At 43.4% G+C, this 23,672-nt stretch overlaps 1 protein-coding gene across 1 annotated transcript in view; it reads right to left on the bottom strand.

Moving 5' to 3' along the window:
• The window catches only part of nrxn3b (neurexin 3b), a 274,415-nt gene that overhangs the window by 174,793 nt on the left and 75,950 nt on the right, over positions 1-23,672 (bottom strand). Inside the window, exons 8-9 of the mRNA XM_076756314.1 lie at positions 20,735-21,173; positions 17,032-17,415 (exon numbers count right to left, since the gene is read on the bottom strand). Of these exons, the coding sequence (XP_076612429.1) occupies positions 17,032-17,415; positions 20,735-21,173 (823 nt within the window). The remainder of the gene's footprint in view (positions 1-17,031; positions 17,416-20,734; positions 21,174-23,672) is intronic.

Below are 23,672 nucleotides of genomic sequence, written 5' to 3'. Positions count from 1 at the left end.
TCTATCTCTGGGCACTTTAAGATAGTCAAAGATGAAAAATGCCATCCACCTGTTTTAAGAGGCTGCATAAAAACCATCCTAACCAGTTTGCCAATATGCTCGACTGCTCCACAGTCAACACTACGCTGCGGCTTTCTACGCAAGCAACAACATAATAGCAGCCAATTTTAGAGGTCTATTTTGGTGTACAACATCCTTTTTGGGGTAAAGTGGTCTCCATCATGTCAGAATGTCATCGATCAATCTCAGCTGGGATTGGCTGTGTTGTAGTCAAATGGATTTTTATTGTCTGATGGAGGAGAGGGAAGTCGCTGTTGACTGCTGTTTAGTGTGTTTTATTCCCACTGCACGTATCTATCTGCTTTTTGTGGCAGGAAACCAAAACAGAGAAAAGGCTGAGTTATGAGGATGTGCTTCATTTAGAACCACTGAGGGAAGACTCAAGACGAAACAAACGGGAAGTCTCTTAAAATGCAATACTGTTAACACTTAATGTCTCCAAACAACATTAAGAAACAAAGACAAAATGCATAAATAAGGTGAGGATTCAAAGATTCTGGCACAATATCCTACTTTCTTCAGCCACCAAATATGGCACCATCTTTTTACGAGCGTGCACATTCTTATAAGGGAAAGTCAAAGTGACACATTACTGTAGAGTATAATGCACAACTTGACTTGGCTATACTGAACTTATTCTACTTGAAGCTGATGTTTAAATAAGTCTGGAATGCTTTACAGCTATTCCATTTGATATTTAAAGTTAAGAAACGGCTTTGTGGAATGTGAAAAACATCACTTGGACCTACGAACCCATGGAAAATAATCCTGCCTCTAGACTTCCCATCAGCTTTTCAGCATCCTTTAGTTCAAAGTTGAAGCAGGACGTTGGTGGATGTTCACTATAGTTAGCAGAGGTAATAATCTGTCTGCCTATGTCCTCTCTTTCAGATAAATTTGGCTAACCTGGAGATTTGTGCAAAACAAGTGTGCTTGTTCTGTTTGGCATTCCCACATCTCAGCACCCACATCTCTTGGCCAAAAGCGGAAACCTCAATCAGAAGGAGAATTTCTGAAGGAGTGCCTTGATGCCCCTGCAGAGCCGCCAGCCAGACAAAGCGAAATTGTTCCAAAGTGTAGGTTTGTCTCAAAGAATTCATGGAAATGGAAGGAAAACCTGTCGTGGACATCGGGGATAGCAAGTGTCTTAGCAATTTGGTCTTCGTGGTGGACATTAACAAGAACCTCTCGGAGCTCAAGCTGAAGCTCCAGCTAGTTTCTAAGCTCTCTGCTTTCAAATGTCAAATCAAGTGCAATTAAACCTGCAAGAAGTGCATCTGGAAAGAGGAAACACGTCTGAAATACGCCGCCGAGGGTGAAAACTCTTTCAAACTTTTAGAGAGAGGTTTCAGGACATGAAAAGTAAACAGGAGGAACAGAACACATTTGCCAGGCTGTTTAATGTGGAAGCAGCTGACGTACCTGACAACCTACAACACAACATAATTGAGCTGCAGGCAGCAGGAAGTACAACATCCTCGCTTTGCTGCAGTTCTATAAACTGTACATACGTCCTGAGGAGTTTCCCATTCTGAGGAGACATGCACTGAAGTTTGCATCTCTGGGACAACCCACTGCTGCGAGCAGTTCTCTTGCTAAAACTCAGTTCCACTCAAGACTGACTAACCCAAACCTGGAAAGCCAGCTGCTCGTAGCATCACCATCTCTGCCATCTGACACCAGACACCTCGCCAAAAGAGAGGCGGCTCCAGCCATCGCATTAGAGGCTAATGTGATATACGTGTTCAATAATTTAGTACGGCCCTCGAAGGACATCATAAAAATTGAAATGGCCCTTGATAAGAAAAAGGTCCCCCACCACTGATGTAAAGCGTAATCACGGCTTCTGAGGCAACGCAAGAGCTCTAAAGCAGTGGAAGAAGACAGCTGAAAAAACATGGCTTTACATTCGCAGAGAATTAAACATCAGGCTCTGCATAAGCAAAGACTGCCGCTATGATTATAGTCATTCATACCCAACGCGAAGCCTCACAAAGATACTGCAGGTGATTGCACTCCATGCAACCGCCGTGAGCGATTGCGTGTTTCGACTTGTATGCCTGCAAAACACCATATCCATGCACCTACAATGTGTGCTGCTCTCTAAGTTGGTATTTCTTCAAGAGAGATATGAGAAGCAATGAGGATGTCATTTCAGATGGTAATTAAGCTGCTACTTGTCAGTCTCTGTGTGTGTTTGTGTGTGTGTGTGTGTGTGTGTGTGTGTGTGTGTGTGTGTGTGTGTGTGCATGTGTTTTCTAACGGCCCCGTACTTTACATAATTAGCAGTCCAATTGAAGCAGAAGATGGAGGAGGAGGAAAGCTATTAAGTGAGAGGCTTCACAAATATTCAGGGTATAGAGTGGGGGGAGTATGCAAGTCAAATCTCTTCTGCACACACACACACACAAACACACACTTTCTAACTCTGAAATCTGTTTTCTTTCTCTCGCAGCGTTCCCATTATTTACTTGCCTTGGCTGTAACTGTGTAGGATTATCTAATCTTTTTTTTCCCCTAACAGAGTGACAAGTCTTTGTTTTGATAAACAAACCAACAAGGGCCTTGACTGTCATTGTGGTGTTTCATGTGAATGCCTGTCAACACTTCACACGCACACACGCGCACACACACATACAAACACACAATGTCTGCTGTCAACAATCTTTAAAGTTCAAAAAAATCATATCCTCATCCTGACAGCAAGGATAAGGACATCGATAAAGAATCTTACAGGCACTAAGTGTGTCTTAGTCTCCTTTTAGTGTGTGTGTGTGTGTATATACAGTGTGTGTGTGTGTGTGTGTGTGCGCACAGTGTTTGTGTGCTATGTGTATACACATTGAGGCAGTAGGAAATGCCTGCACTCGACAGAAGAGGCTCTTGGCTGTGGACGTTATCCACAGTAATCCTCACCATGTGATTCACTCTGGAGACACACAGGCGAGCGCACGCACACACACACACACACACACACACACACACACACACACACACACACACAAATTAAGTGCTTCTACAACACAGGAACATCAGAACGACCAAAAATATCCCAACAGACTCCACTGTACTTTTAAAGGCATACTCCAGTCGAATAATCCTAACCCCCTGTGAAAGAAAACCACTTAAATGAGACACAAAGCAATGCGTTTGAATACAGGGGGAATAAAATCTGATTTAACAGTGTTTACACTAGACAGGAAACATTAGCAGCCACACATGCACGCAGCATCGTTCGTTACAATGGTTTAAGTCTGATGAAGTTGCGAATGTGCAGCAGCTCTTAGTCTCTTGGTGCAGTTAGTGGTAAAACTCATCTGAAGCACAGGGACTTTAGTTCCACTCTGGACTGTTTAAATGCACTGTTTAAGTATGCCTGACAGCGTCACAGACAATATTTGTGTGGCCCCAAAGCACAAAATGACCTTAATATATCACTGTGGGTTTTAAAGGGCTGTTGATCGCACTGCTGAGTCACTGATTACTTAACTTAATGCTGACGTTAATAACGTCAGCGTTACAATTGACGTTTCCCGTGGCAATTGTGTTTTCATTCTGTTTTTTTTGGTAAGAAAATCCTACGCCAAGCTGCAAGAAGAAGATTTTTATCACAACCAGCTAAAAACAGCTGCTATGGCTAACGTGTTAGCAAAATGACGCATAGTTACACATCCAGCAGAGACAAAGCACGATGAGCAGCCACCTTATTGGGCTAAATCTAAATCTCTATGTCCCCTTATGTCTGTTTTGGTCTCCATGAACTCATGAGAAAAACATCTGACTCTAATCAGACGCTTGACTTTCGTCACTTGCTAGCTGCTAAATTTGTCTGCTGTTTGATGCGGTGCACATTTTCTTTATCATCACCCTTTCTTACTGCCTTTTTTCTTCCTGTAACGGACACACAGTGTCTCAACCCAGACTTTGGGAATGGTACACACTAAGCATTTGAAGAATGACATCCCCTTCAGACAGTAAAACTCAGGAGGTCAGCGAACTCACAGGGATTATCAAATATTCTGCCGTGCTCAAGCAAAGCAGGCTCAGATGAATTTATAAGGACATCAGAAATCATAAAGGGTGACGCAGCGTCAATATGAAACAGTAAGCGGTTTTGTGCATCAGACATATTGAATAGGCTTTACACAAGGATGAGGTAAATCCGTAAAGCTTTATCAACGTACGTCAGATATAATCAGTATCTGAAACAAGCCTCTTCATATTGAATTCCAAGTCTGATTTTGTAATGGACATCATAGTGTGTCGTACTGTTACTGATTCTTGTTGCATCCTCGGCCAGAAACAACTGAATCGTTGCCATGGTCTTGTTGGTTTAACCCCATCACTGGTAAAAGTCACAGAATGGCATTCCCCAAAAGTCTCTAAGATGGATTAATCAAAGCCGAAGCTGGATTTCACCTGAGGGACGTTGAAGTTATGGTTGATGACAGTTTGTGATGATTTATGGAGTGAAACTCGTATACGCATATACACACATATAAAACAATTTGGAAAGCCTCATTACCTGAACATTAACCTTAATAATCAATGGTGTGCACAGACTCACTAAGAGGCAGAGGTGGAAAAATAAAACAGGGTCAGTGTTAGGTCCAGTTTAAGAGTACCTTTTGCCTTCAAGTAGCTCTTGAGCCAAACAAAAGGGCACTTTGGGGACACTTGGACTGAACAGAGGGTCATTTGTGTCAAAGGGTAATTTGGGGGGTGTGTGACCTTAGAGCAAACGTGAAGAATAGAAGTTCCATGCTAAGATGCAGATAGTTTTAACAGGGCAACAGTTCAGCATTTAGAGTAAAAGCTTTTCTGATTCCACTCTGTAAGTGATTCTCTGCTGGGTGTGGTGTACATACGGGAAAGAGAATTAGCTGAAAAAGGAAGTTTAATTTTGCTGAATTTTCCTGACAGCACTGAGTCATTGTTGCATCAGGCAGAGGTGGATAAATACAACAACAATAAATCACAAATGTACATTTTAAGTGCAAACCTTTTATTTACTTGACGCTAAATAATAACGCAGACGGAGGATGTTGCACTTCATGTTTGGCCCATTAACCTCTCGGCTGCATGTTCGTGTGCTTCTCTGTGTTTGGCTGGGAAAATCTACAAATGCTCAAGATTGAGGCGATTATCAGGCAAGCAGACTGTGGAGGAGTGAGTCGATGTGTGAGGGCAGGACATTACCACCGGCTGTAAAACCAAGCGCATCCTGGCAACGTGCAAGATTTAAAATATATGTATATCAGCAGACAGTCTGGGGGAAGAGCTGTGGGTTTTCTTTGCCAGCTTTTCAGAGTCCCCGTTCCAGGAGAACTTTGATCTGCCTCATTTCCAGCAACTCTAGCAATATGTTCACAGAACGCAACAGCCTTGTACTGCTGCAAAACTCCTCCACATCTGGTACACTGAGCTGTACCTCCTGTTCGGTGTTTGAATCACCTGAATATGCAAATTAAATATACAGTAGCTACTTTTACTGGACCCTGGAGGCAGCCTGATGCAGTCCTACACAATGGGTGCTTGTGGTTAAATGGTAATGGTGCATGTTTAACTGTGACAAGCTCCACCTCGGAGACTATCCTCGACCCCCGTCACTGCAAAGAAAACTTTCAGGCAGATGAAGAAACAAATACGCAGGATGTACACCTGCAAGTCCACCCAACCAGTGATCCAGAGCACCATCAGGGGGCAGCAAAGTCAAACACAGCCAGCTCCTCATTTGACTTGTTGGGGAGATGAACAGGGTGGAGATGAGAAGGGTGGAAACAGGAGAGAGGGAGAGAAAAGGAGAAGAGAGGGGGATGTCTGAAGGTGACCAAAAAATGAGAAAATAAAAATGAGCAAATAGCAAGAGAAGTAGGCGGAAAATGAGAGCAAAAAGGAGAGGAATTGAGTCAGCAGCAGGTTACGGTGAATCATTCGGAAAAGCACATCAAGTGACTGCGACAATCAGCCCAACTAACATTACATTAAACATCGCAGTGCTTGAAAAACATGCTGCAAAACAAACAAGTCAGGGTACCAAAGGGTCTCTTTATCTGTGAAAATACTATTAGAAAATGCAAATTAATGCCGTTTCATAAAGCATGCAATGACAGATAGTACTGTAAACCCCAGAGGGAAAGGCACTACCTCCAGCAAAGGACTACTCTTTTTTTAAATCCTAAAAATCAGTTCGTTTCTCTGGGAACCTTCCTCCCTGCTGCCGTGAGAGGTTTGGAGACTTGTCAATTTCTCAGATGGCCGAACACTGAAGGCTTGATTTCCTCTAAGTGTTCTCTCTCTCTCTCTCTCTCTCTCTCTCTCTCTCTCTCTCGCTCTGTGAGTGTGTGCGTGAGAGAGAGTGAGTGGGAAAACCACACAGAGAGAAGAGGGAGAGTTTGCGTGTCAGTGTGTGTTGGACGGAAAGAAAGAAAAAAGAGAGAGAGAGAGAGAGAGAGAGACAATGAAATGAGACACAGAAAGCAGGGGAAGATGGATGCAGCACATTCCCATCCTCCCTCTTCTGCACAGTGTGCCACAATGAGAGTCAGGGTTTACATAACCCAGCACAGCTCCTAAGCACACATTTAATTACAAGTGGGGATTAGGGAGCAACGGCATAATGTTCTAAGCAGCGAAAAAACGGAAACGAACAGATCGTTTTAAAGTGCAGGAGGATCTGTTCTTCTCCCGGGTAAACATTGTCAAACAAATCTCTGCCTCTCTGCCGCTGCCTCTCTGGCATTTTCAACAATTCAGTCAACAGTGTGGACTTCTCTCTCGTCCACCTCCATCTATCGACAGCTACATCTGCCTTTTCCTCTCCCTTTCGTTTTCATGCACAGTGTGAATCTGCGGCGCCGAGTTGGGTCAGGCGCGGCTGGCATATTGTTCCGGCACAGGGGGACGACTGTCAGCTCGCCATGAGTCTGTCTTCTGGCGCCGGAGGCAGGAAACACCATCTTTAATGGCAGGCAACTCAAATCTCCTCGGTAGGGGAGGAAAGGACATTTCACTCTGTATTTCTTCTTCTGCATGTGTTCAGGGAAATTACCACAGCTGGCATCCACGAGAATTAAAATTCAATCTACGTGACCTCCAATCATTACGGACCTTCTCTCTGCAAAACCATCATCTGAGCAAATGGAGAGGGGAAGAATAAGAGCATAGTGAAAAGAGGATGAATCCATTTCAGGGTGGGGGGAAAAAAAAAAAAAAAAAAAAAAAACCTTCCCCAAGTCACAGCGCGGCACAGCGCCTGTAGCCGAACCAGAGAACTCGGCTCGAAAAACATGTGACACGCTTGATAATGCGGAAGATACCCAACTCATTATTCTGCTCAATTCAACGATTGTTCAACAACAGCAGGACGCAGATAAGTGTTAAAAGACAAATGGAACAAAGCTGAGATGAGGAGGGAATAGAAGGGCCTGTTTTTTGCTTGTTGGGACTGAGAAATACAAGAAAAAAAAAAAAAAAAAAGAACAGAAAATGCAGGCCCTGGCATTTTCTACAGCCAGCACAATACGAGCACGTTTCGGCTTGGAATGAAATCGGATTAATTTAGCATGCTTCCCTAGGCTGCAAAACTGCAAAACAAGTTGGACACACACACACACACATGAAGACACACGGATCCTCAGCAGTTAGGCTTAGGTGTGTTTTTGTGCAGCTGTGTATCATAAGCTGAGGAAAAATCAAAAGCAAAGTGTAGTCACGCAAGAACGAAATGCTTGAGCACGCTCGCTGAAATGCTCAGTTATACTGTGTTTTATTGCCTCTGTGTGTTTCACGGCTTCACGTTGACACCGGCTATAGTAGAAAAAGGAGGGACTTTCTCCAAATACACGGGACAGAAACCACAGGAAGGATCAGATGTGTATGTTTTGACACCCACCTATTGTTTTCACAGGCTCAGCGTGCACTACAAATCTCAAGCGGCGTGTCAGCTCACCTTGACACATCTATTCTAAACTTAGGCAAATAGTTTCTGGCGTCACAGTGACTGCTGACACCTTTCAAGACATAAGCACTCAAAAATATATTATTTTTCCCCATGAGGGGGATACTATATTCATCATTCTTCACATTCTTTTTTTTTTTTTACAGGTATAGGCCTGTCAATCATGAGGAAAGCTTGTTAGATACACCCAAAAAAGAAAGTGAGCATTTCCTTTGTTAAGAAAAGACAGGTGATTTATCTTATGGCGCACACACACAGTGACTAGATAAAATATGATATATATATATATATATATATATATTTATAATGTCTCACTGGTCTCTAACAGGCCTAGACATGTTATTATCACTCTAAAATGAGTATGATATAATAACATTAGTTGTAATGGTGAAGTGCAGGTGCAGCTGCCACTGACGCTTCAAATCTACCACCTGCAGTGCCCCACAGATGCATCACGGAGGCACCATGTGCTAAATGATGCGAGTCAGTTACCGCGTCCAGAGCCTGCGAGGGTTACTGCCGGTCTGCACGCGCAGCAAAACCTCACACGACAACATTTTAAAGGCAGAAAAATCTGGGAAATGAAATCTGAGTTGATCTATGACATTTCATCTCTAGGTCATCAGAGCAATAATCTTGTCAATAAAGTGCTTGGAAAAGGTGGCGCGCGCTGCTGTCAGAAACTGGGTTGAAAGTCTATATATAACATGCTTTGAAGTCCGCTGTCCCGCTTCACAAAGCTCATGGCTTAACCATTCTTCTCCAGCTAATTCTTCGCCCTCATCGGTCTCCATTCTTAATTTGCCGCCCCCTTTTGGTATTTTCATCCTCTGTTCTCCATTTTCCTCGTCTTTCCCAGCCTCCATTTTACACCCTCCCCCGCTTTGTCCTGTGTATGTATGTATGTGCGCACCGGCCTGTTAGTCAGCGCAGACCTTGAAGTGTCATTTTCTCTGTCCACGGAGATAAATGTCCCAGAAAAGGTGCTTATCACCCTTTTACGGCGAGAAGTGGGGCCGGGAAAAGGCAAGGGCGAGAGCAAGACGAAGGTTAAAAGGAGTTAGAGTGCAGCGGGCAGGCGGAGGAAGGGAAGGGTCATAGATGTGCGGAGCGTTTTCTAAAACTATTATCCTTCCTGAAAAAAGAATGGCAGTCCGATGCAAACACAGAAGTAGTGCTTTCTGCAATTTTGTGTTATTCTGCAATGTCTGTTAGTGAGGGAAGATGAACCCATTTTCACTCCATGTGACAGAGCTAAGACCAAGCGCTAATCATGACTCCTCAGCTTCCTCACCCTTCCTCTTTTAGGTGGATATCTACTTTATGATAACACAGGGAAAGTATCTGCAAGACTCCAGGAGCACATCTCATTCTGTCTCACCCAGCAGTAATGGCTTTCTCCAAATGCCAACAGTTAAGCTGAAAAAGAAGAGGCACTGCTGAAAGGTGAGCGACTGTGCAGTGTGTACTCCGACAGCTGCACGCTTGAAGTGTTGTTCCTTTATTCAAACCAAATTGTCGAGCGTGAGGCGGCAGCATCGACTCTCCCTGCCAAACAGAAATGTGACCTTGGAGATAAATGCTTCCTTTTGGACAATCGTGAGAGCATTAGTTAGGCCAAACCGAATGGATGATGACTGTTCAATGCCAGCGATTTTGTTTCGGGTTAACTAAAGCACACTGACAATCTGGAGACATAAAAAAAAAGCAAAAACAAACAAAACTGAAACATTTTCAAGGATAAAGTAAGGAAAGCATCATTTCTTGACCAGTAAAGAAAGAGAGTGAATGTTTGTTAAAATGTTGCTGTTTAAATGAATTATTTAGAAAGTGTGACAGCAATACGGGTTTGCAACTGCAATCTGCCGAATGAGATCCATGCACGAAACACAGCATGTGCACAGAGGTCAGGTTTGATATGTGGAATCAAAGTCATATGTGGCACTAATTGGTACCTGACCTTAAGAAATTATTTGCACAAAGGCAGCCACGCAGCAGCTATTATAGGGCTCGGAGACAAAAGGCAGACTTTCAGCGATATCCAGCCCCCCTCCTGCTGTGGGTGGAAAGGCATTTAGACAAGCATTTATATTATGCCACTCTAACACGGTTTGAACTGGCTTTTAGCATCTCTGAGGAGCCGACCTCATCTGAATACAAATGAGGCTGGAAAATATTAAAAAAAAAAAAAAAAAGATTAATATGTTATCAAATTGGGTGCAGAGACACTGTGATGGGAGACCCCATAGACTTGGAACAACACTCATATTTCCGCCCTTTTTCCAGTAATGCCACCATACTTTCCAATCATGCTAAAAACAGACTCATCATTGTCAACAACAGCACAATAATTATGGTTAGACTTAATCGTAGACTGAGCATTTTCTTGAAAAACTACTGCTTTCTTTACTATCATAACCCAAAGATAAAGCAGCACAATGTCACATCCAGGTTAGATTCATGGACGGAGGGTGGCGAGCATCAATGTCGCCCAATCTCTGCTCTGCCATCACTACCTATGATTAAACTGTAAAAGCCATGTGGCAACCTATTATTTCACTGCCACTATGTATGAACATGGAGCCAAATGATGGGGTAATTGCATGGTGTGTGTTGTGGTGTTTCTATCTTTGTGAGATCCATTCCGACTGATGTGATTAAGGCGTGAATGAGTTCAGGCAGACATGTAATGATAAGCGGAAAAGAAAAAAACTTGTCTAAATGCAAACATGAGGGGTGACGCCACTCAAAGTTGTTAGAATCTCTCGCTCAATCACACCGTAGAAATAAATGTACCTTCAACTGAATGAACCTAAATGAATGAAACAATGAATCAGTCAATGGGCGGTGCTTTAAGCATTGCGCTGCCTCTAGTGAAAACATTACGAAAGAGGAAGCCGGCGCTATAATGAGTGATGTCACCGCTGATCTGCGGTGGACACACTTCCAGCCATCAGCTCAGGCCCCGAGCCATCACTACTCCTCTCCAGTGACAGCGGGGAAAACACAAGCACTTACTGTATTTGGGCGGTGGCATCTTGTCAGGGAAAATGCAATATGCATTAGACACAATCCAATCTGTCTCCAGTGGATTGGTGTGTGTGTGTGTGTGAGTGTGTGTGTTCCCGACTGTGTATCTGAGTCTGATTGTGTGTATCGGTGTGTGTGTGTGTGCGTGTCGAAGCGGCAGAAAGACAGAAAGAGGAGAGTCTCAGTGGGATCGCTTGGCGCTGGGCTGGCACACCGTCAGACAAACACACTTCATTACAGGCCTATTTACCTGATTAACTGGGCTACTTTATCAGCTGTGCAGCACACGACTGTCAGCAACACCCCGTCTCTCTAAACCCCCTCCGCCCCCCCACCCCCCGCCAACACACAAACACACCCAAACAAACAGACCCACACACGGTTTACAAACACAGAGCCTGACTTACTGACTGACTGTTTGAATGACTGAGTAGCTTCGAAGCAGCGCGCATGGGTTCCCGTCTGCTGGCAGACTCAGAGGATGACATCAAATATACCTCCCTGTAGACTTGAATTAATGTCACCTCTTAGAAGCTAGACTCAAATACGACTTGAATAATCGGTTGTACTTGAGTTTTCCTTATGGGGAATAACATTTGGGTAACCTTTTCATATAATGGAATGTAACAATCAAAACGGAATAAAGCCTGGAGCTGCCTCCCAAAGACAAGAGAGAGGACAAAGCCCATCTCGAAACATTATCATTAACAGGAGGGTAATGATTTCCTTTCTCTTTGCTTGCTGTGGATCTCACTGCAGGCTATTTGAGAGGAAAATCATTTTCCGGCATCACTTTTTAAAGTACCACGCTGAACTAAACCTGCTCGCCTGATTCAAGCCAATTAAACATATTCCACACAGATGGAGTGCTGACACAAACAACCTTTTCACACTTAAGCAGATGATTAAAGCTGGCGCAGCAGAAGACCACAAAAGCAGGTTACGAAAATAAAGACATATCAGTTCCACGAGGCTTATCGTTCGGAGGGTAACAGCGTGTGAGGGCAACGGTTTTCCCTCAAACCACGTTAATACATGTCGTACTTTGAGCAAGCTGCTTCTCTCTGCTCGCAGCCACGTGTGCCGCAGCGAGGAGAGCTGCCCTGTCTGAATTCAGATCACAGGCAGATGGGTTTTTGGCAGGGCTACGCTCCTGGTCACAACCCAGACGAGGGGGGACTATCAGGGCCAGGGCCCCGGTATCATACACCTGCAAGGGGGCTTGGCACTGCTTGGCTGCTCCAAACACACACACACACACACACACACACACACACACACTGTGCTGGTGGTCCTAAAAAGGCATTCTTAATCATGTGAATGGACGCAAACATACACAGGGTGCAGACATAGAAACATATGGTGATATTCACTGCTTTTTATACATCATATTACACACACGCACATGCAGATCCCCACACACACACACACACACACACAGCGGCGGGCTCCCATGCTGACACTACATCTGTTTGTGTGATACCACAGCAGACCTCTGATCACAGGTGCTGTCGCATCTCATGGGCTGGGTTAAAGAAGACATGCCAAACAGAGGAGGGTGTGTGTGTGTGTGTGTGTGTGTGTGTGTGTGAGAGAGAGAGAGAGAGAGAGAGAGAGAGAGAGAGAGAGAGAGAGAGAGAGAGGGCCGAACAGGGAGGTTCAGAAAGTAAAAAAAAAAAAAAAGAGAGGGATTTCAAGACAGCGAGTGAAAAAGAGACACAGAGTAAAAGGAAAAAACAGACACACAAGAGATAAGAGACAGACATCATCTGTAAAGTAAAGCTGGCACAGACACCAGGTAGAAGACAGAGGAGCAGACAGCAGCGCTGTTGTCTGTTAGTTGTCGCCTGGTACGATCTTTGATCTCCTCAAACAGTCTAAAATATCTGTCAGGTTGTATTTTCGTTCTGGTAAACAGAGCAAGAAAATTGCTGGCTTTTTAGCTCCCAGTGGAAAAGAGGAAATTACACAGAGAAACGTGCTCCGTTCAATACAAACACGCTGAAATTATCGAGAGAATTTTAGTTCTGATCACTCCGTTGTTTGAGCTCCAGCAATATCACGAGCGCGAGACGCACTGAAAGTACTGACATGAGCTCTGGGTTTTCTCAGGTTTCATAAATTAACAATGGCACATGAGGAGCTCTTGTACGTAGACCTTCGGTACTGTAGAAAAACAAAATTCTATAACAACATTTGCTCCTAGTAAACCAAAATCAAGCGGAATTAATGATAATAATACGCTGCTCCATGAGTATAACATCTATAGAATTACAATTACAATTACAACATATTGCTTAGTAATAAATTCTGTTGGAACTAGTCTAATTAGGGGCAATTTTCATATTTTACGCATTTAGATTTTCCATGCTTGAATTATTTAAGTGTCCATTTATATTTTCTGTAAATCGTGTTGCCCTGCGTGTAGGTCCAAGCCTTCTCTATGAGGCCAGGATGACTGAAAGCATATCTGTTGACTTAAAAGTCATTACATTTAAAGCAATAAATGAACCAATTAAAGACCCACCGTGTGTAAGTAGTAAGCTGAGAATGTACCTGATGGAATGATGGAAATGCTGATGTAATGTAACATATATCCCCAAAGCCTCCACTGGAAATCCAAGTGAGTTAAATAATAAAAAGCAGGCTGATCTCAACAAACTGTTTTGAACAAAAAACAGACAAAAGAGCTTATTTACATTCTGGCAGTAAGTCGCCAGCAAAGGCCAATCATTGTAATGTAAATGCATAACCTCTGTTACACTCCCCGGGAGAGGGCTGATCTCTATCATTTCACCCCTTGTCTCATCATAGAAGCACAATTCTCTGTTGTACCGTATAGCGTATTTGAGATCAATAGCAGGCGCCATGTGTGAATACATCTCAGTGGTTGTTTGATATTGTCACTCGGGAGCTCCAGGGGCTGCTTAAAAGCGTGGAGATGGAAAATAAACTATTCTAGCAGCATGACTAATAATATTCCATTCGTTCCAAAGTGTTGCACGTTCATTTTGGAAAAAAAAGAAAAGACCACACGTCGTCTCGAGCCCGACTTTTCAAATCAAAGGGATTTCTTCATCTCGACGGCTACTGTTTGCGAAGCAGACAAGAATTAGCTTCAAAAAGTAATCAACGCTGAACTGCAATATGTGTGATCATTGGAGAATACAGAAGCGAATGAAGTCGGAGCAATTTGTAAATTTGGTTTAAGACCATTTGCTATTTGCAGATGATGTTATCACACTGTGACCGGCCATGTGCAGATTTCAGCTGAGAGTCGCACAGTCCGAGTGAGGGCAGGGGAAAGGGTTCAGGTGAGCTCTGATTGCAGAGACAAAAGTGGCAAAAGCGACAGCTGAAATAAAGATGGCTTTATATAGCAGCAGAGGAGGAAAGGCACTGAGGGCTGCCTTCACGGCGGCAGAGGAGAGGGAGCTCCAAATCAAAGCTCTCAATTTTCTGCTCGGTCTTCTTTCAGACCCTTTTCCTGCGGTCGCACGCCTTGGGTAGTGACCGAAAAAAAAAAAGATCGCTGACACAAGCAGCCCGAGATGAGGTTCCTCCACGGGGTGGCTGGCCTGACTCCACGTGAGAAAGTGAGCAGTTCAGCAAAGCGAGAGGGCTCCAGTATCGAGCTGCTGTGCCTTCGCACTGACAGGAGCTCTGGCTGAGGTGGTTGGGGCTGTTCAGACCTGACCACAGAGCAGACCTGAACACACTGGAGGGATTACTGACCCCGAGCTGGAGGAAGATCAACGGGGAAAGAATATCTAGGCTGCTCTGACCGCACCTTTACCACAAAGACCCTGACTTTGATAAATGCACAGAGAGAATAGATGATAGGTGGCCTAAAAGTTTGAAGGTGGGCAGAGGTCTCATTTATATGATGAAGACGATACTGTTGTGTATCATACTGATGCTTAATGTGCACCATGCAAAGCTTCCAGAAGCCAAGGTGTGGTTCCCAAAGTGCCTGTTATATGCAAGGCTCCTCACCCCGTGCTGTCCAAACAGAACCCTCAGGTCTGCCAGTCTGGCTCTTTGAACCATTCAAAAGCCCAGGTTAAAAACAGGGTAATCGAGCCTGTGTGGAAATGGCTCGACACGATGTATCACATTTGTTGTCAGTGTTCTGTTGTCCTACTGTTATCATTATTATTATTATTATTCCAAAAACCAAAAGCCAAAAGTAGCAAATTCTACCACTCGATTTGAAATGTATAAAGACAAATTCCAACATTACCTGAATTTATAGGCACATCCCTCCACACAACTTAACTTACTGGCAGGGATTCAGCCACTTTTTCAACCAAGAAACTAAAATCCGGAGGCATGTAGTCAGTCAGCGACATCAGCGCAATTTATCACACCTCCAGTGTCATTGTGCAAAGTAAAAATCAACTGCTGAACAGACTGAAGCTTTGTTGTACAGCTCCACAACTGGAGGGCAGACTTGCAGTCCCCTGGGTTATCAGCCGGCGGCAACAGCGCTGACTGAGCGCAGTGGTACGACCATTCAGAGACCCGTGTGTGGGAGGAGGCGGAACAGCACAAAGGAAGAAGAAGATGCAGAAGCGAGGGGGACCGGCAGTCTGAGACTGGAGCGTTAGGGACATGTGACTTCATGTTATCTTCTTGTGGGTAGAAGGTCAGTGAGGCACATTGGTTCCATTTGAGTGTTTCTTAGTCAGTTCACTGCTGCCTTAACAGCTTCCTTTTTCCCCCTTTTGTGCTGATACAACGTCACGGGAGCGCTACTAAAATAGATGCAACAGTCGACTAAGACAAGGTTAACTCGATCAGACAGCCCCGGCCTCAGAACTCGGCTCCCACTGGAAAATTTTGCTCTTTCACATCAGGACAGGACATGTGCTCTACATTGTTGCAATGTAAAATCAACTTTTCTTGTATTATTTATGACATGAGTATTTTGAACATCTACGTTCTACTTCCTCTGAATTTCATCTTCATCTCAGAGAAAGAAAAGATGTACTCTAGAGTCGAAGGTACATTAATAACACAGGAGGGACATGTTTCAGTCCTTATAATGCATACAATACTCTCGAACGCAGGCCTCTCTCAGTGTACCGTACATGTTGATCCCTATTCTTTTCTGGCTTTCTTTAATCATTAGCAACACATTATCTGGCCATCACTGGCCTCCCACAGTCGCACACTAGCTGCTGGTTGTAACAACCTACTCTCCAGATACTCATTATTCCTCCTACAAGCACATTTCTTTAGACACCTCAAGTTCTTAGAAAAGTACTTAAAGCCCTCTACCGAACCCCAAAAATCTCTGTAAAATACTGAAAAAGTGAAGGACAATCTGAACAATAGTCCGATAACACACTCTCACAGCTCGGAGTGTCCCTATCTCCACCGTCTCATAAAAACTTAATGCGTCCAAGCTCTTAAAACCCAGACAAGGAGAGCCCATTTCGCCGGCAGAGAGAAGTTCAATTTCACTGCAGAACCTTCCCCAGCAAAAAAAGGCTTCGCTCTTCCAAAGCCACTTGGCAGAAAAGTGAAATCCCATTAAATCTTTCAGCAAAGCTTCCATAAATATTGTGAGGGAAGTGTCCCAAGTCACACTTACGCCTGTCTGCTGAAACAGAGCACTGTCCACCCTCTTGGAAAAGCTATTGTTAGCAGATGGTGGCTGTATCGCTGCCTTTATAAACCATCTTTAGGGTATCAAAAAAGATATTTCAACTTTGTAAAACTACCTCATAACTACTGTCAACATATTGCATCTTGTAAGCCACACAAACACATTGTTAGACACTCTCCCATCAGCACACTGGCCAAATAGATTTCTTAGCACGTAAAAGGAGTACAGCTGCTGTGCCCTCTTTAAAAAGTCCTTTACTAACAAATCAATAAGCCTTCTGACAAACCCAATACTGTTTTAAAATGATCACTATAAGAGAGAAAACACACTCAGCACGCAGAGAGGAATGATTGGAAAGAAATCTCACCTCTTTCACAGGTATTATCCCAGAAGCCAGTTCCAGTGCAGTCACAGATGAAGCGGTTCCACCCCTCCTTACATGCTCCGTTGTTCTTGCAGGGGTTGCTGTCGCACTGTTTCCCTGTCAGCTTGCTACATGACGATTTGATGCCAGTCATATTCTGGGACTGAGCTATCTGCCGAATGTCCTTGCTGCGTCCGTCGATGAACAGATCCCGCACGCAGCCCACGTAGCCGTAGTTGAGCATAGCGGTCCAGAGCTCGGTGGGGAGTACCAGGCCCACCCGGTTGTCGGGCAGACCACCCAGATAAAGGTCCCCCTCCAAGTCCAAGATCTCATTTTCCCCACTGGCAGTGAAAGGGGTCCGACGGCTGTTTACTGAGATGATGCCTGGAGGAAGAAAAATCCATTATTAAATACAGTCCAGACACCATCCTGCAAAAATGTACCAGTCAACATGTCATGTAATCTGCTCCGATCACATGCTGTAAAAAAAGGCCGGCAAAGGAGTGAGATGATATCACTTGTTTCTTATTGATTTTTTGAAAATCATGTGTCATGTTCTACTAGTTAAGCGGTCTGCCATACTTTGCTGGCTGATAGAAAACGCCACTGAAATCAAGTGACATTTCCAGAGTTTGCCACCTCCACAAACATGATACTTAAGGTCTGAACAAAAATGTTCTATTTAAACTGAGGGTGAGACTGACAGCTGCTTTTTCTGCTCATCAAAGTGAAGACAGAGGTGAAAATGACAACTCTTTAGTGATTTTGCAACCAGAAACTCTGACAAATTGGAGGTGCTGGCAAACACGTTCAAAAAAGTTATAAAAGATGCCGACGAGAATAGCGCACCTCTGTCTGTGCTGCCATGTGGTCCGAGTGGGTGGCGGTGCAAATCTATGTCTGGCAGCCAAAAATCGTACTGATCAGTAAGTTTGTAATGCTCTCTTCGGGGGAGTCTATTTGAGTCACAAAATTACAGAATGGGAGGCAGGAAAAAAATAAAAAAAGAAGGGAAAAAAGTAAGCTTTCATGCATCTTTGATTTCTGTGATCCACATCGGAAAAAAGAGCCTGAATACCACAAGGTAAATATTTGCTGTGCTTATATTTCATTTATCTTTACAAATGCATTGAGCTCCAAATTAATGTAGATCTACGGAAGAGTCACACAGTTCGAACGCATTAAGAAAAAGCTGATTTGAGGAGGTCTACTTAGTGTACACCTGCATTATCAACAGAAACGAGTGTATGAAATCCAAATGTGCAACTGCATTTGTAATTCAAAGGTGCTGTGACAACACATTCTCTCATTTCCAGTCCAAACAGATCCAATTACACCACAGACAAAATGAGACATCATGTGCACTGCACTTTCTTTCAAATATTTGTCATAGGTGGCTTAGATCATCACTTATTTGAAAGGCTGAGAGGCACAGATCCTTTAAAAGGTAAGAATCCAAATTGAAACAAAAGAAATTGAAATTATTGGGATTAACTTCAGGCCATCTATTAATTAACACCCGACCTGTATTTGCACCTCTCTATCAGCCCTTACTGAGGTCAAGTAAGAGATGAAAAGATCACTCGTCACAAAAAGCCCAAATTTAGCTTGTCCGAAAATGGCACAATATTGAGTTTTCAGATTTTACTTGTGTTGCATTCACCTTGCCGCCAGACAGAGAGATTCAGGCTAGAGTTCTTTACGGACAAGAAATTTAATTCACCTGCAACGTCTATTAACATTTCACTCAAGCCACAAGTGTGATTATGCCTGCTCTTAACCATCCCTCAGTCCGGTATCCATATATCTGTCTCATTCCTCTTTTTCACTGTGAAAATCCTGCTTTCTACTCTGCTATCACACTGAGGGCTGTGCCGGTGATTAATCAAAGAGGCGAGCTCTGACACACGGCTAAATTGGCTGCTCTAACCTGATATATAACACAGGCTGTAGCACCGACTAACACACCGAGTTCTCTGGAGGATCCCACCTAATGCAGAGATTGCATTGGGTTTGGGGCTCGAGGCAACAGAAGTTTCTAACCCTTTTCTCTAATATAATCTTCTTCTAATACTCTCTGTGTATTTGGCCATGTTTTGAGGTCAGAGGACATCCAGACGGAAGGAAGCGGGGGGAAATAGAGTCAGTAGCTATCTAGGAAGAAGTATGACATTTTCCCTGCAATAAATCATATCTGAAATGAATATATTGAGGGAGTTTACATCATGCTGTGGTTGTGATGCAGGAAGAAGCTGAAACAAGGACAGGATAGCTACAGTGATTCTACAGTGTCCTTATTATTCTAGGTTTTTTTTTTTTTTAATTGTAATTTCCATTAACCCAAACGACTTTGGTTAATTAAAAGCAGTTGAGCCATCATTATTGATGTTGTAGAATGGTTTCAGAAAAGGTCTTGGAAGTGCAAACAAGTGCAAGGTAATGATGGTGAAAATGACTTCCATATTTCCCATTTCGATTCCGTATTGACTACAATATGTTGCTCAATTAAGTCAATTATTATTAAATTAATAAATGGCCATTTTGAAAACATATTCTAATTTACACACTGCTTTAAGCCAGTTACCTGGGGAACAACAGCACTGTGAGTCTACATCTATGCTAGAGGATCTGTGAGGCTATTGGACTAACTGAAAACTGGCCTGATGATGGCGCTAGGTAAAAAGTCAACGGGTCAGCAGTGATTGCAATTCATCCTGTGAAGGACATGAGTGATGTCTGGATCAAATTTAACGGCAATCAATCTGAGTGTTCATTGGACATTTTAATCAAAAACACAAACGTGAACCTCGTGGTGGCACAAAAGGTCAGCAAAGTCAACCACAGTAGGATGTGTACAAAACTTCATGGCAATCCTACTTGAGTCTAGACTCAAATAGGTGGACTGGTCAACTGACCAACAGTCCAACATTGGCATCCTTTGAGCCATGCCGCTCACATGGCAAAATTCTGCTGCATTTTATTATTTTATACAGTGAATGAAATACCTTTGGGCTTGATGACTCACAGACTGAATACTGTTAGCCATTTAAAAAAAGTGTGTTGGCCTCTACTAGTGATGGACATGGAGGCATTTGCTATTATTTTTGGCATAATGAAAACAATTACAAATCATTTCTTGATTCATTCCCCAAAATATAGGTTTAAAATTTGAAATGATGAATTATGATACCTCCTCACTACAAGCTAATATACAGCACAGTATCTACAGCAACACTACAGGGAATACCCGTCATTCTTCACTCTGTATTTTCGACTATATTGTCCAGGAGCTCACCGTTATTTCTCTTGGTTTGATTACTCTGTACTCTGGCAGTTATTTGACTTGTCAGCTCTGCCTATAAATTCATGTACTGTATCGCCGAAGGCAACATATTTTTAATTGAGGCAGGGATTCAGTTTCCTGATTGAAGCCATTCTTGATTATGTGTTTGTGTGTAAAAGAGAGAAATGAAAAACAGCGACAGTTACAAAACCCCAGCGGCTTCTCAAAGCACCAGGCTGCTCACAGTTTACTTAAACAACTTTAACAACCCGTGACAGTGACGTTAACCAGACATGAAGTTTATAATATTGCTTCAGTAGTTAGTTAGGAGTACTTCAAAAAGAGGAAATTGAGTTTGAACTTTCTTTTTTAACTCTGAAGCTGTTTTTCTGCCCCTTCCTGATTTCCTTCCATCCTTACCTGAGCGACCGTCTCTCTGGATATCCACATGGTGCCAGGCGCCGTCATTGACCTTTGCCTGTGTGGCCTTGACCTTGATGGTGCCGGAGCCCATGTCCAGCAGCAGGTACAGCCCTCCATCCAGCAGCTCCACCGCAAAGAAGTCCACCTTGTTGTTCTTCTGGCCCTTTGGGTCCCGCCGGTCCTGGGGCTTGCCGTGGGTGAAGAGTATCAACCCATTGGGTTCGGAGGTGCGGAAGTCAAAGGAGATGGAACCCACGCGTTTGGTGTTCCATTTCGGCAAGGCCAGGTAGGAGTCCGGGGTTTCAAAGTTGATGGGGTCGAGGGTGGGAACGTTTTCGCACTTGAAGACCACATCACCCTGGAGTTTCATCTTGGGGTCGACGATGCGGGCGAGGCGGGACAGCTCCAGACGGATATCGTTGTTCTTGTACACCACCTGGGGAAGAAATACAGGGGTTGGAGACTTTTCTTCTTTTTTAAATTTTTTTTCACAGCTGTAGGAGGTAATTTGCCAGTGCAGTAACGGTTGAAAAATATTTATTCCAATGTGCATTAATTGCACTCCACTGCAAACTGTAATATTATAGCATCATACTCCAGAGTATTATTAAATTGCCAATTTGAGGACGGCTGGATCGATAAAACTAATATCTTCTAAGGTGTGTGCAGCCCAGTTTGTTTTTCAGTCATTTTCTATATCAACTTCAATTTATCCAAGATAAAAAGGAGATTGTACACAGATCCATGACTGCATTTTCGTTTGATTGAACACCTGCCGACTGAGCGAAGGGCGAGAAACGATGGCTAAATTATCGGTTAGCTATTCCCTGTAATTTTCACAAGAGCACGCTTGGTGAACATAGGGAGAAACCCCACAAGAGTATCTGTGACCCTGTGAGAATATATCCAGTATTATACCCATTACCAACAAAAAATATGCTCCAACCCCCTAATCCACAAAAGTAGAGAGCAGCCCCACATCATAGTCAAATACAAAAAATACCACAAAAAAGGAGAATAGAATATTGTCAATACGAATCCACTGAGGCGGAAAATTAATGTTTTTTCCTTTTTTTTTCCTTTCTGGGGAGGAAGACAGGCTTTTTCTGGTATATAGGGCAGTGTGTGTGCAGGAAACAGCAACACTGTTAGAGGGAGCACAGCTGTCAGCAAACAGATTTTACTGCTGCGGGATTACCGATAATCCTGGAAGATTTGACAGTAAATCAACACAGGTGACCTGAACGCCGAGGAGGACTGACGAGACGAGGAGAGAGAGAGAGAGAGAGAGAGAGAGAGAGGAACCGGGGGGAGAGAAGGACGAGCTGGTGGGAGTAAGGGCAGCAGAAAAGAAGGCAACTGCACGAGGAAGGAAAATATGTCAGGAGGCAAATAGAGAGAAAAAGAGATGTGGACGATTAAATACTGTAAGGCCAGAATGTGCCACTGGCTTTCAAAATATGTGTGTATGTTTGTCTGTGTGTGTGTGTGCGTTGGTGTACAGTACTGTGATGTAGCTGTCAATGTGGTTAATGACCACACTTAATCTCCTGAACGTGACACACAACAAAATACTTACCCCACACTTTGTCAAGCACTTAATCTACTGGTAATGCACTACACAATGCTAATTAAGCTAATTTCCTTTTAAATACAGTATATTTATGCTACCTGCAAGAACGCTTAACACTGCATGAACAGAGAGCTACACCGGAGCTGCACAGGGCTGAGGCTGCAGCTAATGACTGTTTTGAGTATTGATAAATCTGTTGATTATTTTCTTTATTCATCAATTAATCATTGGCTCTGTAAAGAGATCTGGCAGCTGATTTATGAACCACTTCTGTCTCACCTAGTAATTAATTTGTAGTTAAACCCAGCAGGAATTTGATTAAGACTAAAATCATAAAACCCTGTGACTTCTACGCATTGTAATCAGAAGAAATGCATAATTTAATAAACCCTGCAAAAGGCGCGTTAGTGTTGAAGTGGAATTTCGGCCATAAACTGTAAGAGTACCCAGCTAGCAAGAGACATGCAGGGTGGCAGCTCACATTAGCCCCGTGTGGACAGATTTCTGGGCTTATGGAGGCCCACCATCAGCCCTGCAATCACAACGTGAGGAAGTGATTGAGATTTATAGGATCAAATATTGTCCTCATGAAGTACGGGGTTGTGGCTTTTATTTTCCAAAGTCTTTCCACAGTTGAAGTTTACTGTTGGAGGAGCTTAAAACTGGACTAAAATGTAGTTGAAAGTTTTTTTTTAGATTATTATATTAACGGTATTTGATGACTACATTTTCAACACGAAAAAAGCTTTAGTCCTTAAGAAGTAAAATTGTTTCACATGCATTATAAAAGGGTGGGGGACCTCTGGCCCCCCTCTGGATACCCAACAAGCAGCTTTTCAAAAGACCACATTGTAACACTGAGACTCTGTTCTGCAGGCAAGTTTTGTGGTGAGCGAGCTAATAGCTAAGAAGCTGGAACCTGATTCAGAAAGAGAATTTGTGAAGGAGAGCCTTGTTGGCGCTGCAGAGCTGCTTGAACCAGACAAAGTGAAATTGCTCCAAAGTGTTTGTTTGGAATAATTCACAGAGATGAAGGAAAATCTGACGTGCAAACTCAGTGATAGCAAGTGTCTGTGTAATTTGGCCTTCATGGTGGACATCAACAAGAACCACTCAGGGCTGAACCTCAAGCTCCAGCCAGCTTCTCAGCTCCCTGCTTTCAAATGTGAAATCATCTGAAGTGAAATTAAAGCTGTGTGCAAGTGCAACTGGAAAGAAGAACAAAAGCCTGCTGTGACATCTGAGCATGCTGAGAGGGAAAAGTCCTTCTGGCATTTGGTGAGAGGTTTCAGGACATGAGAAGTAAACTAAAGGAGCTGAACACATTTGCTGATGTACCTCATCAGGAGTCAGTTCTGCTCA

Source organism: Chaetodon auriga, chromosome 18 (genome assembly GCF_051107435.1).
Source record: "Chaetodon auriga isolate fChaAug3 chromosome 18, fChaAug3.hap1, whole genome shotgun sequence".
In the NCBI taxonomy this organism is placed as follows: Eukaryota; Metazoa; Chordata; class Actinopteri; order Chaetodontiformes; family Chaetodontidae; genus Chaetodon; species Chaetodon auriga.
Note: the sequence above shows the minus strand (reverse complement) of the source record. Positions and strands in the feature narration are given on the sequence as shown.